Source organism: Haliotis rufescens, unplaced genomic scaffold (assembly GCF_023055435.1).
Source record: "Haliotis rufescens isolate VD_foot unplaced genomic scaffold, xgHalRufe1.0.p SCAF_32, whole genome shotgun sequence".
Taxonomy (NCBI): Eukaryota; Metazoa; Mollusca; class Gastropoda; order Lepetellida; family Haliotidae; genus Haliotis; species Haliotis rufescens.
In genome coordinates, this window is record NW_025964024.1 from 3,841,298 (window position 1) to 3,858,965 (window position 17,668).

Below are 17,668 nucleotides of genomic sequence, written 5' to 3' on the forward strand. Positions count from 1 at the left end.
CCATTGCATTCATACCGTATTTACCATATTACTTGCCCTGCTTCTGTAATCATCCGACCAACTTCTGTATAAGACGGCAAATGTAAATGACAGTTCACATTTTTGTGTGAATATTACACACATCAGCATCACAGAAGGGGTATCTACTCGCCAAGTGACTGTTTCAGTTTCATCGACATTTGAAAGTTTGTTCACTACTGCTTGATCTCTGAAAACTAATTTAACTTGTTGTGTATGGTTTTATAAACTGCCACCTTTGCCAATTTTCTCAGCCCCATGGCACCTAATACTGCAAATATGGAATTTGAAAAGGGAATTGTCAAGAAATAAAACAGACAACTTATTTAAATTTTATGAGAAAACCATCCGTCAAACATGCCATTTACAAAGGCAGAGTGTTCTATGAATAATGACTGATGACACAAGAGGAAGAAACTGAGTAAAGCTGCTGATGCTTGCCTCTCAAGAATTTACAACTCTGTCCAAGTGGATATTATAGCTTATCAGTGCCTCAGCAAGGGCAGATCCAGCATCCAGGAACAGGGAGGGGTACAAAATATCAAAAACCTCTCTCAGATAACATACTATAGTCTGGAAGGTAATTTAAGGTACCGACGTTTACTACAATATCTGAAAAACTATCGGACCTACTCCAGTCAAAGTTGGTATGAGATTATTAAACAGTCATACATAACTGGATATTACATTTAAAGACAATCGGTGCATGAATAAAAAATCTGTCTATTTAGCTATCACTATATTTCATCAACAACCAGACCTGTTCGTCACGGGTGGAATGAGCATTCATTGAAACAGACATCTGCCATATGACACAGTTGAACCAATCAACTCAACTCGAACGGGTGCACGGGAATCACGCACGCACGAATACAGTGTTAGCATTGGGCGTCTCAATGTGCGTGTCCATTTCACACAAAGCATGGGCAACATCATCTAGGCTTATACTGAACACTTGACAACAGACCTTGGAACATTTACCAGCATCACCTTGGGCCGGACTGAATATATGCTACAGCCTGGTGTCATAGCTAGAATATCCCTTGAAGAGCCAGGTTATAATCTGAGTTCGGCAAGTAATCCATGCTTGTCGTAAGGCAAGTAACATGACTAGGTGGTCAGGCTCACTGACTTGGTTCATGCATGTCATCGTATCCCAATTGCTGAGATCGATGCTCATGATGTCAATCACTGGATTGTCTGGTCAAGACTCAGTTATTTACAGACCGCTGTCATATATCTGGAATATTACTGAGTGTTGTTTTAAACAACAACAAATATATATAACAAACAAACATAGGTAGAATATTACTGACTACAGCATAACATCTCATTTCCATACACTGCCTAAAACAACACATCACAGAATACCGAAGAAAACTGACAACAAATATCTTCACGTAGCAACCTACTGCCTGGATATTAACTGAAATACATTTTTGTCCACCTGAGTTAAGGATTCATTACATATCAGCATCAAGCCCGTATCACAATGCCTCCATAACTGTTGCTAGGCAACAGTTGAGTCCTGAAGATGATGTGGCTACAGACCTCTTTACCAATATCTGCCAGCATTACAGAACAAGTATCTAGTTGACAAACATGTCCGTATTTCAATCTCTCAAAATTAAATTTTAAATGTTTCATCAATAAATTTGATTAGAATCTTTCTTTCCGAGACACTGAAATTATTCCATATGGAAACTGGGCAGAATTCCAACAGATGAATGATCTTAAATTCTTCAAATGAAAATCAATCACTGAATTTTTCAAAAGATTATTCTTGTGTAGCTGAGACAGGCAATGTACAAGGTCTTGTTACCCTGCACACATTGGTGCCAAACCAGGATGCAGCTACCGTAAAACATCTAATAATAGAATAATCATTAAGAATTTACAATCTCCTTTTTCAAATAATTTGTTTACTGAAAATGGTTTTGGTGGAGTTATTATTTTAAAAGCAAAAATATATCTGAATGACTAATATCAATTCTAGATTATAGTGGACCAGAATAGTGTCACAACTAAAAAGGTTCTTTTCAAGAAGAACTACATTCTTCTGACATGCCTGATAATGTGTTTTAACCTATTCACCTATTCATAATACTATTTTGGGGTGAAATATATTTTTTAACCTGCTTTATTATTAATGCATATCCTTCAAGCCATCCATTAATAGTTTGTCTAACATAAACTGTGATGTTAAGAAGATGGTGTTATGGTAGATAGTATGGTAGACTTATTGTTTATTTTCAATCCTTTCAAATATTAACCCTATAAAGTGTATAAATATATGGACGAAAAACAACACTGACCTTAAGAACGTATCAGTTTTATCTTAGTGACTTTTCAACACTTTGGGGGAAAGCAAAGCAAAATCTTTAATCCAATGTCACAATCTTCCGATTGCATGACATGTGTAATGTGTCACTGTAAAAGGTGATCGCATTGTCTATACTCCCTGACTCTGAAGAGACCAGGAACTCAAAGAGCATATCATTGTCTCCCATATCCAATTACAGCCTTTACTCAATCCAATCACCCGTACCTCAACTCCATGTATGACTAAAGGAATCCCAGACGAGCGACACGAGCCACAAGGATTGTCCTTGACATTGCTCAGTCACTAATGAAGAAGTCTCCTGCCTCTGGTTGGAGACCTGGAAAATTGGGCTGATGCATACCAAGCTGCTGACAGTTCACCTCCCCATCGCTAAGTGGGATGAACTTGGAAAGACAAGATAAAACCAGGGATACAAAAAGGTTGCTACTTCTGGGAACCACTAATGCCTTTCCTGACGTCTCCCATCAATACTTGTAACCTTCTTACACTGATGTCATCCCATGGGGACTGAAGTAGGCCCCAGTGACCTTTATTTGTTGTGTTGCCGATAAGGTTGGCAGCAGGTGGAAAATCTTTACAACTTCTGGAAATATGTATTGTCATACTTATCTTTTCAATTTTTGAATGAGTACTCAAGCATCATTATTCATCTATTGGTGCATAGCTGATGATGGAAATGGTCCAAAGATATTGTTTCCACTGATATCATCTATATTGCTAATGACATACTGAGGTAGGTGGTCGTGGTCATGTGTAGTGGGCTGGCACATGGCCTTGTTGTACACACTTTCCTGTATAACGTGTTCTGTTTGCCATGGAGTTGCTGCTGCCTCAGGACAGGAACAGGACACTGAATACTGGCACAATGAACATGCATATAATCATCAAGGCATGCACGTGGAACACTGCACACACACACTGGAGGGCCATGACCCATTACACCCTAGAGTCAACTCAGGTCTAACTCAAGAAAGGCATTCACCCATCTCACCCTATCATAAATTCAGGTCTAACTCCAGAAAAACCATGACCCAAATCACCCTATAGTTAACTGTGGTATAACTCAAGAAAGGCATTGACCCACCTCACTCTGTGATAAAATCAGGTCTAACTACAGAAAAGCCTTGACCCACATCACCCTATAGTTAACTGTGGTATAACTCCAGAAAGGCCACGATCCATCTTACCCTTTGATAAATTCAGGTATAACTCCATGAGGCATTGACTCACCTCACCCTATAATGAACTATGGTATGAATCCAGAAAGGTCATATCAACATAATACATAGTCACATGATTCCACTATCTACCATCTTCACCATTCATCCACATTCTCTCAATTCATCCAATATCAAGTGTAACATTTCCATTGGTTTCACATGAATTAAAGACAAAATACAATTCTTTATCGTAAACGCATCTGTGACACCAGGATGGTATAAGCATCAGTTATAAACACATGAAGCACCAGTGCAGGGAATTACGGACCGAAACACAACACATACCCTGGTTAGTATAACAGTCAATACACAGACCATGAGCTTACCGTAACCCATGCACTACCAGCTTCTGAGACTATGTGTGAATATGAACAGAACAGGTTTTAGTATTTAGTTAAAATTGTGATGCTTTCTGGATGAGCTGTTAATATAATCTATTGTTAGATGCCATTACTATCTACTCCAACATTCATAGAAGCTCTGACCCAGACAACAGCTCTTTGTTATTCATTGTCCAACAAAGCAATGAAGAACTGCAATGAGTACAATGTGTAGAGACTTTTCTGTAAAAGTTCTATTTATTTGAAAAATTATTTGTAGGAGAATAACAATTGAGAAATATATATTGTATATAAGTAATGAGAAAGCAACAAAAGTGAAAAAACAACATAAATAGATACAAACATATCCAAATTATCTTGAAATATATAATTTATAATTTCTGAAAATAACTCAAAATTTGAATTAAAATTAATTAAGCCATAACAAAACCAGCTCGACTAAAGGGAGTTAATGCATAATGTGTGATAATAATTGTACCTGGTTGACACTCAGGAAGCGGGGATGAAGGTGAGGCAGCAGTTGGTGAGGTCAAGGTCACTGGTAGATCTTGAAGGTGAAGGTCGGGTGGGGAGGAAGTGTTTGAAATGGGATGAAGGGTTTCAGAAGGTACAGAAGTGGCATCAGGGTCATGCCCAGGCACTAAGGGGATGCTGGGGAAATCAGAATCAGACTGAGGAACATTTGCATTATTAATGTCATTCTCTATGCTAACTTGTTTGAGACAGTTAGAAATGTCTTTCTCATTAACCAATTTGTTTCCCTCCAGTGTTTCTTTGGAGTCCAAGTTGGTATCAGTTTCAGGAACATGAGGTTCGGGAGTTGTTCTGTCATCATCCACATTAGCAACATCATCCTGTGGAAGATCTTCATCACACAGAGTCTCAGTGCTAGCAGACATTGATGCATCTTGGGAACTAGAGTTCTTGGCAGTGGGAAGCTCTTTAACCGAATCGACAGACAGGGACATATCAAACCACGCTGAATCCTGCTCCTCACTGGTTGTATCGCTGCTGTTTGTGTCAGCGTTCCCCACAGCACCATCGTCTACCGAGACCAGGATGCTGCTTGTGGGTGTCTGTCTGTTGGAATGGTCCACAGAACTCATATCACTAAGGCAGGCAGATATGGTGTCAGAGGTTATAGACACTTTGTCCACCGACTCAGTATCACTCTCTTGTTCAGATGGTTCCTCTTTTGATTGAACAGGTTTGTCTGTAAACCCCTCCGATATCACCTGAAGTTGAAAGGATGTCGGGCTAGCAAGAACCTCTTCAATGTGCTTTTTCTGCTGTTCTCTCCTTGCCTTCCGAATGGCTGCAGCGGCAGAGCCAGAACTGAGATTGTCGCTGCTGCAGTAACTCTCAATACTTATGTTTGCTTGGTATATCTTTTCTATTTCCTTATCCAGGTCCTCATCCTCCATTGTGTCATCTAATGCTTCACTTAACTCCGATAATTCATCTTCTTCTGGTTCAGTCCTTTCTGTGATGACACTAAGGCAGTCGGATAGCTCATCTACTTCCTGTCGCAGGTAGCGCTGTAGAGCATCACTGATATCAACTGGTCCGGAAGCAAAGGGGTCACCTTCGTCATTGTCGGGTATGAGTCCAATGGTGGACAGATTAGTAACCGTGGCAGCTGATGAGGCAGCTGTTGAAGTCACAGCTGCAGATGGTGATGGTTTAACATGTTCTAGTTCACTGTCATCTTTAGACCTCCTAGTCTGTGAATGTTGTGACGGAGGACAAGTAACTTGAGGACGAGACATGGATACAAGCTGAAATAAGTGCTCGTCATCTATGGTTTCTTCTAAGTGATTGGGTGTAGATGTGGCATCCGGCACATGACCCTCAGTAATATGCTGACATGGATGTGATGGTTCTGATTTAGTCTCCATAACATCTTCATAGTCTGTTCCTTCGTTCAGACCATGTGCTCTTTTATCATCAGCCCCTTCAGTCTCCTTCATCCCAAAGTGATTCTCAGCCTCATTTAACTCCTCTGCTCCAGGAGATGAGGGCTCGCCAGACAACTGGTTCTCCTCTGTCCCTGACAGCTCCCCCGACAACGGCGCCTCCTGAGAGTGCCTGGGTGACATGTACAGAGGGAACTCTGCTACTTCCATCACATCACTGTCCGACCCACTGCATATGTCAGACTGAGGGGAGGAAGCTGAAGCAGAAGCAGCATCTCGGGGTACATTCATGGTGGAATCAAGTTGTGTTGCTTTATATGTCTCAATTGCTGGGGCACCTACACCCTCAGAGCTAACATTGGCTAAACATTCAGGTGTTAATGGTTCATTTTTATGGGCAAGTATGTCATCACTATCTGAATCTAAAGTCTGGAATGGACTCCAGTTTCTGGCCGATGTAAAGTTGTCAGAAGAGGAAACTGGACATTTATATTGTGCGTGAGCATCAGAGGCAAGGACAGAGGAAGTGGTGACTGTAGACAGAGGTGATATACTTGGGTCAGAGCTGTCGGACAACTTGTAGGAGTTAGTCAGATAAGAAACGTTTACATCAGAATCAAGTTGGTTATCAAGTGTGTGAGAAAGGTGCTTCTGTGAAGATGTAGAGGTTACAACAGTTAAGGTGTCTCTATCAAGGAGGTCAGAGTAACGCTCACTATCAAAACAGGCATTATCTACTGGGTTATTGCTGCTAAGTGTTAAAGGTCGTGCTTCAGCACCTTGATATCTGGCTGTTTCAATATGTGCACTATTCTCTCTACTGCTGGCTATCGTAGTTGATGGTACATCTACAACCTGGGGCACACATGCTATGTTGGTGTGCAACCGGGTCAGTGGTACTAGCAGGTGATTCAACACCATGCTGCCTTTGCCCTGAAACAGGTTCTGCAGGGGTATCAAAAAGTTGGCTGCTTTCCGGAACTCTACTGTCTGAAGGATTTACAAAACCACACTGAAAACTACTAATAGGTGTAGGATCACTTGTATTTAAGACAAATAGGTATTGGTTTTCTGACCCTGGAATGGAAAGATCCACAACATGGTGAGAACCATGGCCAGAACCTGCATCAGTGCCAGTGAAGTCAATAAGCTGATTATCAAAACCATCCTTCACATCAGAGAAAGGGTCAACCAGAGGACCATCTGTCTGAGTTGATTCATCCAGAGGACCATCTGTCTGAGCTGATTCAACCAGAACACCATCTGTCTGAGCTGATTCAACCAGAGGACCATCTGTCTGAGCTGATTCAACCAAAGGACCATCTGTCTGAGCTGATTCAACCGGAGGACCATCTGTCTGAGCTGATTCAACCAGAGGACCATCTGTCTGAGTTGATTCAACCAGAGGACCATCTGTCTGAGCTGATTCAACCAGAACACCATCTGTCTGAGCTGATTCAACCAGAGGACCATCTGTCTGAGCTGATTCAACCAAAGGACCATCTGTCTGAGCTGATTCAACCAAAGGACCATCTGTCTGAGCTGATTCAACCGGAGGACCATCTGTCTGAGCTGATTCAACCAGAGGACCATCTGTCTGAGCTAATTCAACCAGAGGACCATCTGTCTGAGCTGATTCAACCAGAAGAACATCTGTTTGAGCTGATTCAACCAGAGGACCATCTGTTTGAGCTGATTCAACCAGAGGACCATATGTCTGACCTGATTCAACCAGAGGACCATCTGTCTGAGCTGATTCAACCAGAGGACCATCTGTCTGAGCTGATTCAACCAGAGGACCATCTGTCTGAGCTGATTCAACCAGAGGACCATCTGTCTGAGCTGATTCAACCAGAGGACCATCTGTCTGAGCTGATTCAACCGGAGGACCATCTGTCTGAGTTGTATCAATACCTGGGCTACAACACTGACTGCTGAAAATGTCATCACTCTGCTGACTTGACACTGTGATACGTTGACAGTTCCCCAGACCAGATAATCTGAAGTCCATGTCTCTCAGATCTTCACCTTCTTCATCTTCAGGACAAGAATCTGATCCCATGGACTCCATGCACACCATCACAGCAAGCCGAGGATTAGGTTCCCCTAACACAAGTTCACTGGTTCCTATGTCAACAATCACTGGATCATAACCAGGACTCCCAGAATCACTTGATCCAGTAAAGGATTCCCAAGTCCTTTCTGAAGGACACACTTCTGAGGATTCAAGGGGATCAAATGAACACCTTGTGTCGACCTCCAGCTGAACAGCAGGTTGACTTGTTTCAGTCTTAGATCCAGTCTTGTGCACATGTTCCACAGATGTCCCTGAAACAGGCTCAACCAAATCAGAACCCTCTGGGATCTCAGAGTGTCCATATTGTTGAGACCTATAACCTACAGATGTCCCTGAAACAGGCTCAATCAAATCAGAACCTTCTTGGATCTCAGGGTGTGCATATTGTTGAGAACCTACGGATGTCCCTGAGACAGGTTCAATCAAATCAGAACCCTCTTGGATCTCAGAGTGTTGACACTGTTCAGACCAATAATCAGTCTTGTCCACATGTTCCACAGATGTCCCTGAAACAGGCTCAACCAAATCAGAACCCTCTTGGATCTCAGAGTGTCCATATTGTTGAGACCTATAACCTACAGATGTCCCTGAGACAGGTTCAATCAAATCAGAACCCTCTTGGATCTCAGAGTGTTGACACTGTTCAGACCAATAATCAGTCTTGTCCACATGTTCCACAGATGTCCCTGAAACAGGCTCAACCAAATCAGAACCCTCTGGGATCTCAGAGTGTTGACACTGAGGACCACGATGGTGTGGGTGGTTCTGGGGATCAGCTGCATGTGGAGTTACTGCAAACATGATCTCGGCATGTCTGGGTGATGAAGCTGCAATGGCAACATGAACATCAGAGTTAGCCTGGCTTACCACTGGACTGGGATGAAACCCAGTGACAGCAGGAACCATGGCTTCCTCTCGTGTCTTCTGGTCTACAACTGTACCATCACTGGTGTCCATCATGTTTTGTTTCTGTCGAATTGACATAGCAGCAATAGCACCAGTGGAGTATAAATCAGTAGTAAGGTTATCTGGGTCATGCGGTTCATCATAGGACCTGTCTGATTTATGACCCATGAACCCACTATGATTATTACCACTATCATTAACGTTTGAATCAATGCAGTCTGCATCAAGAAGCTTTTTATTACTCTGACTTGTTTGATCAGAAGTAGGACCAACAGTGTGATTTGACAATAAATCATCATGCATCAAGTGTTGCGAAAGAGTTATCTCCCTTGTGTTAGACTCAGAATTTGAAATATTAGATGGATTATTTATACCACAGAGAGAATTATCGTGCTCTGAAAGAGATGAGTAAAGGAGTGCAGGAGTAGCCTCCCTTGATTCAGTGGCGTCGGTGAAGTGATGTGGGCTTTCATGCATGAAATGGTGAGTTATTGGTAAAGTATTTGGAGGTAGAGTATGTGATGGTTTGCAAAATTCCTCCGTAGCATCAGCTGTGCACTGGGGCCCTCCACCCCCTGCATCTGCCCTCCACTCTACAGCACTACACATAGAAGACCCTTCACCAAACTCATCTGACAAATAAACAAACAGCAACTGAATGATAAATACAATTTGGATGAATCAAGATGCAGTGATCAAAACACAAACCAGAAAAACAACAAAGAAAATGACGCTATCATCAACTACAAAAATCCACCATTTATAATTACTCTCATACATATTTTATCTTATTTATAGCCTATTTATTCAAAAATTCTTTGAGATATTTCATCAAGACCATGAATAGCTGTAATAACTATGATGAGTCTTAAAGCAATATTTACTAACTCACTTCGAGATAATATACAAAGCTGATTGCAATGAAAACTCTTTGCAAGCTATTATAAAGCAAACAAGCTCAAATTAAAATAAAATGTTATTAAACATACGATGCAATAATCTGATGTAAGAAATATCCAAACAAAATATGTGCTTTAATACGTGCAAGTAGAAACTACAAATTGCACAAATGGATCCGATGACATTAATGCCAAAGCACCATCACTCAACACAACAGCTTGAGTTTTCCTGAACCCACATATAATGCAAAGGTCAGCTATCAGATAAGGATTGTGCTGCCATGACATGACATTCTCATATTTCCTTTCCCTATAGGATGTAACAGATACTTTGAAACAAACAGGAAGTCAGGTTAAGAAGAAAATCTTTCTGAAAGCAAAATATTATAAAACAACCTGACTCAGCTTAAAAGCTGAAAATAAATACTGAAGATTCAGCCGCAACTGATCAGACAAATACCTGCATGTCTATTATATGTAATCTTAACATCTCACTACCAGAAAATGGTATACATGTATGAAAACAAAAAACTGTGTAGACTGCCATCAGGATCCAGCATGTTAAATGGTATCTTGGGTATTCAAACAAACAAAATTGTAGACTAAATCAGGGTTCATCTGTTAAATTTTCATACAAAATGTGAAAACATATCTTAAGGTGATAAATATGATAACCACATGGCATGCATTATCAATCCTTTATTTCATCATGCACAAAGCGAACGGTAATGTTCCACATCAATATTCTCGGAATACGAAAATATACAATCAAAGGAATATTCTCTCATTGTTTTGAACAGGATATTATTGATATTTCTCATGCATTGCTTGTATTGAATAGTTTATAGATTTTATTCCATAATTCTTGTACACCTTTACTCAACACCTGCCAGAAACCCCTCCCCCAGGTCATGTTGTGACTGTGAAAACATGTGTGAACTCATCCTAGAAATATTTCTTGTTGCAAAAATCAAACATATTGATGTTAAATAAATGAAAATCCAATGAGGACTTTTTCTCAAGTTGTTACTTTTTAACTCTTTTGAAGTAGAAATGCAATTAAGTTTTTAAGATTTAATTTCTAAACCTTTTTTGTAGCAAACACTCATCCTAGAAATATTTCTTGTTGCCAAAATCAAACAAATTGATTTTAAATGACTGGAAATCCCATAAAGAATTTTTTTTTCAAATAGTTATTTTTTAATTCTATTGATGTGGAAAAGCAATTAAGTTCTTTAGTTTTAAGCTCTTAACCATTTTTGTAGTAAGAAATGAAAAAAAAGGTCTCTACTATTAACAAAGCATTCATGGTTGAAGTGTACAATGCAGAGACATAACTGGGATAATCATCACAAAGCAGGAACAACATGGACGTCACACTAACAGATCATGCGGCCGGGCTGCCATGCAGAGAGCATACACTGTACTCACGTCTCACTGGTGACGACGATCCACCTGTGGTCCGGCTTGGTTGGAGACGAAGACGGTTGACACCATTTGAAGGGGTATCCTCTGGTTTGTGTCTTGGGCTATCATGCCCTGACTCCTCCTGGTCGAAACTCTCCCGTTCTAGCGCACGTTTACTTGCCATGTCCAGGAGCCTCATTTTGGTGGCTGGGGAAGCTGTGCGGGCAGAGGACATGCTGGAAGTGTCGGACTTCTCAGAGGATGTTCTCCTGACGATGCTGGTTTTGTGGTCTGGGGAATGCGACATGTTACAAACTGGAGACACCGGGCTATTGGAAGAAGATGGCTGACTCACCATCAGCTGGTCTTGGGTGCCTGAGAACCGTTTCGAAAAAATCACAGCCTCTGTCGGGGTCATTTTACGTTTTTCAGGGGACACGGAGTTCCTGGAACGTTCTGTTGAAGCAGACTCTGCCCCTTCCACTGTCTCTCCACTGTTAGGTTGTGATTCTCCATTAGGCACTTTTCTCTCTGGAGACTCTTTTTGGTCTCGACGCAAGTCAGAGGCACTCTCTGTCTCAGACAGGTTTTGAGCCAAGATGGCTGCAGAAGTAGACGATACTTGATCCGAGGACTGAGTCTTGGAATCGGCAACATCCATCGGAGTTTCTCCATCGGATGATGACCCCGAATCTGAGTCTGAGACATTGTGCCGTCTACATGACACATGTTTTATGTCTTGTTCATCATTATCAGGTACATCTTTACTAGATTTAAAGGTTTCAAACAAGTTGGACAATCTCTTCTTGTCTGCATTTTTAGGATACCCGACTCGGTCAATGTCCTCTCGACTGGCAGAGTCTTGTCTGGTGACCCCTCGTTTAGTGTCTGGCACACCATCGCCACTGTCGCCATCACGAGTCTTGGAAACAGTGCCTGGAACAACATAGGTCAAACAATGAATTAAACTAAAAAAACTATCTCCTTTAAATGTAAAACATACAAAACTCTTTCTTTTAATATTTACATACATCAGACAATACTGAGTTACTGGATGTCTTTAACTTTCATCAGACAGTGAATTGGTTTATTGCCACTTGGAACATTATTCCAGTCATATCACGGCGTGTCAGCTCAATGTGGGAGGAAAGTCCAAAGACCTTTACCCCATTGGTGAAACCCACTAGCATGGGCATGGTGCTGTAAAACCTGCAAACACAACCAGGGTGAACCGGGATTGTAAACCCATGGTCATAGGTTTCTGACGCGCCCAAGGGACGCAACTCTGCCCAGCGAACTGCAGCGCCTTACACGACTGGGCCACTCATGCTCTCATCCTCTGGCATTGCTGTTTCTCACAACTATATTTATTAAAAGCAAACTTTAATCATTTTACTGAAGTCAAGAGTTATGATTACATAAAAACCAAGAATAATAAGTTATTTTCAGAATGTACTAGTAATATGATAGGAAGAACAAATCAGAATCTAGAATATGTATGTAATCAACACCGAACCAGATAATGCTATAGAGATATTAGGGAATAACACTCAATAATATAAATAATGGCATGAATAAAGGGACCAAATGGCATAAAAATAGATGATAAATGTAGAAAAGGTCCAACAACCAGCCTGATGTAATCAAATGCTTACAGCGTCCACTCTTAGTAAACAGAGCCATCATGGCTACAGATGAAGGTGAATCATGGTAATTCTATAGGCTGCAGTTTCTACAACCCTTTGTTCTCTGTTCAGAGCAAGTACTGAGAGGCAAGAAAACTTGTGACACTACTTCATGAAATCTGACAATATTTTATGGGAAAAACAGGATATATTTGATGCAATTTAACGACAATATTCTATGGGAAAAACAGGATATATTTGATGAAATGTAATGACAATATTTTATGGGGGAAAGGATATATTTGATGAAATGTAATGACAATATTTTATGGGGGAAAATGATATATTTGATGCAATGTAATGACAATATTTTATGGGGAAAAATGGATATATTTGATGAAATCTAATGACAATATTTTATGGGAAACAGGATATATTTGATGAAATCTAATGACAATATTTTATGGGAAAAAAGCATATATTTGATGCAATGTAATGACAATATTTTATGGGGAAAAATGGATATATTTGATGCAATCTACTGACAATATTTTATGGGAAACACAGGATATATTTGATGCAATCTAATGACAATATTTTATGGGGGAAAATGGATATATTTGATGCAGTGTAATGACAATATTTTATGGGGTGGGTGGGGAAGGGGTATATAGCCTACTGGGGTATTTCATGAAAATGTAATGAAAAAAAGGATATATTTTATATGCATACAATAATCTGGATATACGTTCTCAGCAGTATATACCAACAAAACAAGCATGTAAGCATATCAGGGCATGAAGTCTTTGGATGAACCCAGATCATCCGAAGCAAAACCCTTGTTCTCCACCATGTCCTTGAGGCTCATCTGTCCTTTTGAAGGAGAGACATCAAATATGATGAAAGGGTCTATTAAATATTGATGTCGAATGCTGAAAACTCTGAAACCTTGATACAAAACTATCTGTTGGTTTAAATCAATATATATATATGGAGACATGATGTCTATTTGTACTTGTTCCAGACTGAAACCTGAGGCTATCACTAAACAGATACATTTTGTTGTTTTATAATGATTAAATAACCCTTAGACAAAGGGATGGAAATAAACTCCCAGTGATTTGAAGGATGCCTTTGGCATTTCTTCTTCATATTGAAGTTTATTTCATTGTTTATAGCGCCAAATTGTGAATGTTTGTCCAGTATCCTCCAACAAATTGCTGGAAGATGAAGATCACTGATGTTCTGGAACCACAGATAACACATGGCCTTGGCAGCATCTCATGACATGGCAGGTATTGTTTAAATTTTTTTTGAAGCGGTATCTTTTTTGTGTACGGGCAAAAAGAATTAATTCCATTAATTCAATTTAGTTAACATTTTGAAAAAATGAAATAACAATTTCTTAATTTGAACTGGTACTTTGTTTTTAGATAGGCCAAAAAAAATATTTTTTATTTTTTTTATTCAAATGTTTGGGTCTTTGCTGCAGATGGTCAAGCCATAAACTGAAAACATTATAAAAACGTATTGCTTCACATTTGCAGTATTTACTATCAGGGTAATATTGGCTGTGGCCAAATCCATAACAGAGTTTATGCTGAGTCTAGACAGTTTCCACACACTGCCATGTGGGGTCATGAGCTCTCATGGTCCCATGGCCCTTAGAGCACGGGGCACAGCATGCTGGCAACAGAAGAGCAGCCGGATCAGCATCAAGAGTCTTCACATATGGACATAACAGTGATACTTCCAGCGGGACCGTTTCCATTTACGATATCAGGCTGAACATGAGCGATTACTCCCCAGCTCCAATGTTGAGTGTCATGGCAAAGGGTCATCCTACCCCAGAGACCCGCACGTATACTGTGTCAAACACTGTCTTATTACACAAGGGCATGGATTGAGGCAGGGATAGTCGGCCCATGCTACAGTACAATCTTGGTGCTACAGTCATACAATAGAGTCTGAATGGGAGTTCAGAAGTCTAAAAGCTTGGGACTTTCTACATCATGATCACTTGCCACGAACGTGCTCACAGGATGTCAATAAGTTTTGTTTGTTTGTTAAATGCAGCACTCAGCAATATTCCAGTTGTATGACGGCGGTCTGTAAATAGTAAGGAGGAGACAATCCAGTGATTAATATCATGAGCATCGATCCACGCAATTGGGATCGATGACATGCATCAACCAAGTCAGCGAGCCTGACCACCCGATCCCTTTAGTTGCCTTTTACGACAAACAGTCACCTTTTGATTTCTTTACTGATGACAGACTATTTTGTGATCTATTTACAAGTTAATGCTGTGAAACTTCAAATGCAGGTTTGATCCTTTTTCAGTGCAATCTTTCACACATAACTTGTCTTAAAATGTGTGATGGGTGAGTGAGTGAGTGAGTGAGTGAGTGAGTGAGTGAGTGTGTGTGGTTTTATACCACTTCTAGCAATATTCCACCAATATCACGGCAAGGGACATATTTTACATATTGCTTTTATTCATGCATCACTTCATTCATGCGTCACTTCATTCATCCATTTTCCATTCCCTCAGATATTGATACCTTCCTGCTCGTGTACTGAAGCGATAGCATGTGTAAGACATTCAATACAGCAAGGAATCTGACTCCCTGAATACCGTCTCTCCAGACTGCTGTTCATTGAGCGATGACTGAATATCCCTTTGTCTGTATGACATGTATTTCAATGATAAATGTAATTAGTGTGACATATTCAAACAGGTTAAACAATTTCCATGAGGAATCAATACTGACAGCCAGATTAAGCCACCCTCCAGCTCACCAACTGTATTAAGTCAAAGTTCTTCCAGTTTATCATCACGCAATCTTGGCAAGAAGACAAAATATTTTCCACAACATAAATAAGTGTTTTTTCGAGTGATACTATTGGCCTGCTCCAGTGTACGTGAGAGAGAGTGAGTGAGTTGGGTTTAAGCCGCTTTGGAAAGTATTCCGGTTATTTCACGCCGTGTCAGCTTAATGTGGGAAGAGTGAGTGAGTGAGTTTGATTTTACGCCGCTTTTAGCAATATTCCAGCAATATCACAGCGGGGGACACCAGAAATGGGCTTCACACATTGTACCCATGTCGGGAATCGAACCCGGGTGTTCGGCGTGACGAGCAAACGCTTTAACCACTAGGCTACCCGACCGCCCCTAATGTGGGAGGAAAGCCCGAAGTGATACAGGTCTTGGATGTTTACCACTTCGGTGAAACCCACGAGCACGGGTAATGTGCTGACAAACCTAGAAACATAATCGGGGCGAACCGGTATCAACAGTGATGTACACCACAGGTGTGGCCTGTAAAGGCATGTGGTCCTGTGCATAACACACAGGTCACAAATCAGGTCAAGCAAAGGTGGCGGTGGAGAGTAGGTGGATGGGTGACCACGCTCAGCAAGCTTGCCCTCTGAGGGTTTCTAGGGCTGAAGTTCCGCCCAGCAGTGAAACTTATATTACTTCACCCGTGGTGTGTCATCAGGCAACTGACTCTGTTCGACGCGTTCCTCTGTTCACCAGCCAGGAAATGGAAATGTGATAATGTGAATGGAAACACCTTACAGCGCGAAAAAGCAGATCAGACTATACTCCCCAGGGAGCTGAGAATGCACACTGATCCACTGACCAGGGTAATACAGTGAGCTACTTTGAGCAGACTGTGAAGTCTTGTGCTCGTCAACATCCAGGTGCTTCCTTTACCACAGGCCACGATCAGGAAATTCTAGACATTCCGCCTCCCGACCAACCACTGCGACACGCCCACACAGGAAGAATGGGATACATGTTTCCTTATGTGGCTAGTATCATAGATACAGCTGTCAGACGATTTCAGAGAAGTACTTCAATGAGTTGCATGTCGATTTAAAGACAATACAGGGCTAAATTCACATATCAATTTCACATACCATAAATAACTTACCGTATTCGACGTAATAAGCGCCCCGCTCTAATAAGCGCCCACAGCAATATTTACTAGTATATTGGCTAGTTAACAATCCCAATTAGCAACCCTTCTGATTGATCAATGTACACAAGACTTATTTTTGTATATAATACGCACCCTAATTATGAGCAATTAAATTCTCGAAAATATAATACGCACAGATTCTTCTTTTATATCATTTCAGGTTGTCAGCATAAACCACAAAATTTACAATCTTTCAACTCTGTTTTCAATGAGTTGCATGTCGATTTAAAGACAATACAGGGCTAAATTCACATATCAATTTCACATACCATAAATAACTTACCGTATTCGACGTAATAAGCGCCCCGCTCTAATAAGCGCCCACAGCAATATTTACTAGTATATTGGCTAGTTAACAATCCCAATTAGCAACCCTTCTGATTGATCAATGTACACAAGACTTATTTTTGTATATAATACGCACCCTAATTATGAGCAATTAAATTCTCGAAAATATAATACGCACAGATTCTTCTTTTATATCATTTCAGGTTGTCAGCATAAACCACAAAATTTACAATCTTTCAACTCTGTTTTTTATCTCACCAAAATTATATTCTAATAAGAGACCCCTATTTCTAATTTTGAGAGCACCCTGGGCGCTTATTACGTTGAATACAGTACGGATAAATTAGTTTCAACAGTGCTTACTAAACATTTCCAAATGATATAGAGACATCATATCTGAAACTATTTCTAGAGGGATATCTCTTATCTATTAAACAACATATCTATTGCAGTGAACACAGTTTCTGCACAACTTTCTTTCACAGCAAAAAATAAAATTGGCACCAAAACTCTGACAATGAATGAAGTGGTTTTCTTTTCTTCCTTGGCACGAGATACCTCACAGAAGGTGAGCCTTCAGATTAATACTTCTTATATGTTGTCCTGTCTAACCCTTAAAAGTGTGTGAAACATTTATA

General features: G+C 40.5%; 1 protein-coding gene across 14 annotated transcripts in view; it reads right to left on the reverse strand.

The window, feature by feature from the left end:
- Positions 1-17,668, reverse strand: part of LOC124116645 (synaptotagmin-like protein 2) — a 126,848-nt gene that overhangs the window by 25,740 nt on the left and 83,440 nt on the right. For all 14 annotated transcript variants that reach the window (XM_048380675.1, XM_046478069.2, XM_046478067.2 and 11 more), the window contains 2 exons: positions 11,153-12,064; positions 4,402-6,096 (listed from right to left, as the gene is read on the reverse strand). In XM_048380675.1, coding sequence (XP_048236632.1) covers positions 4,402-6,096; positions 11,153-12,064 — 2,607 coding nt within the window. The remainder of the gene's footprint in view (positions 1-4,401; positions 6,097-11,152; positions 12,065-17,668) is intronic.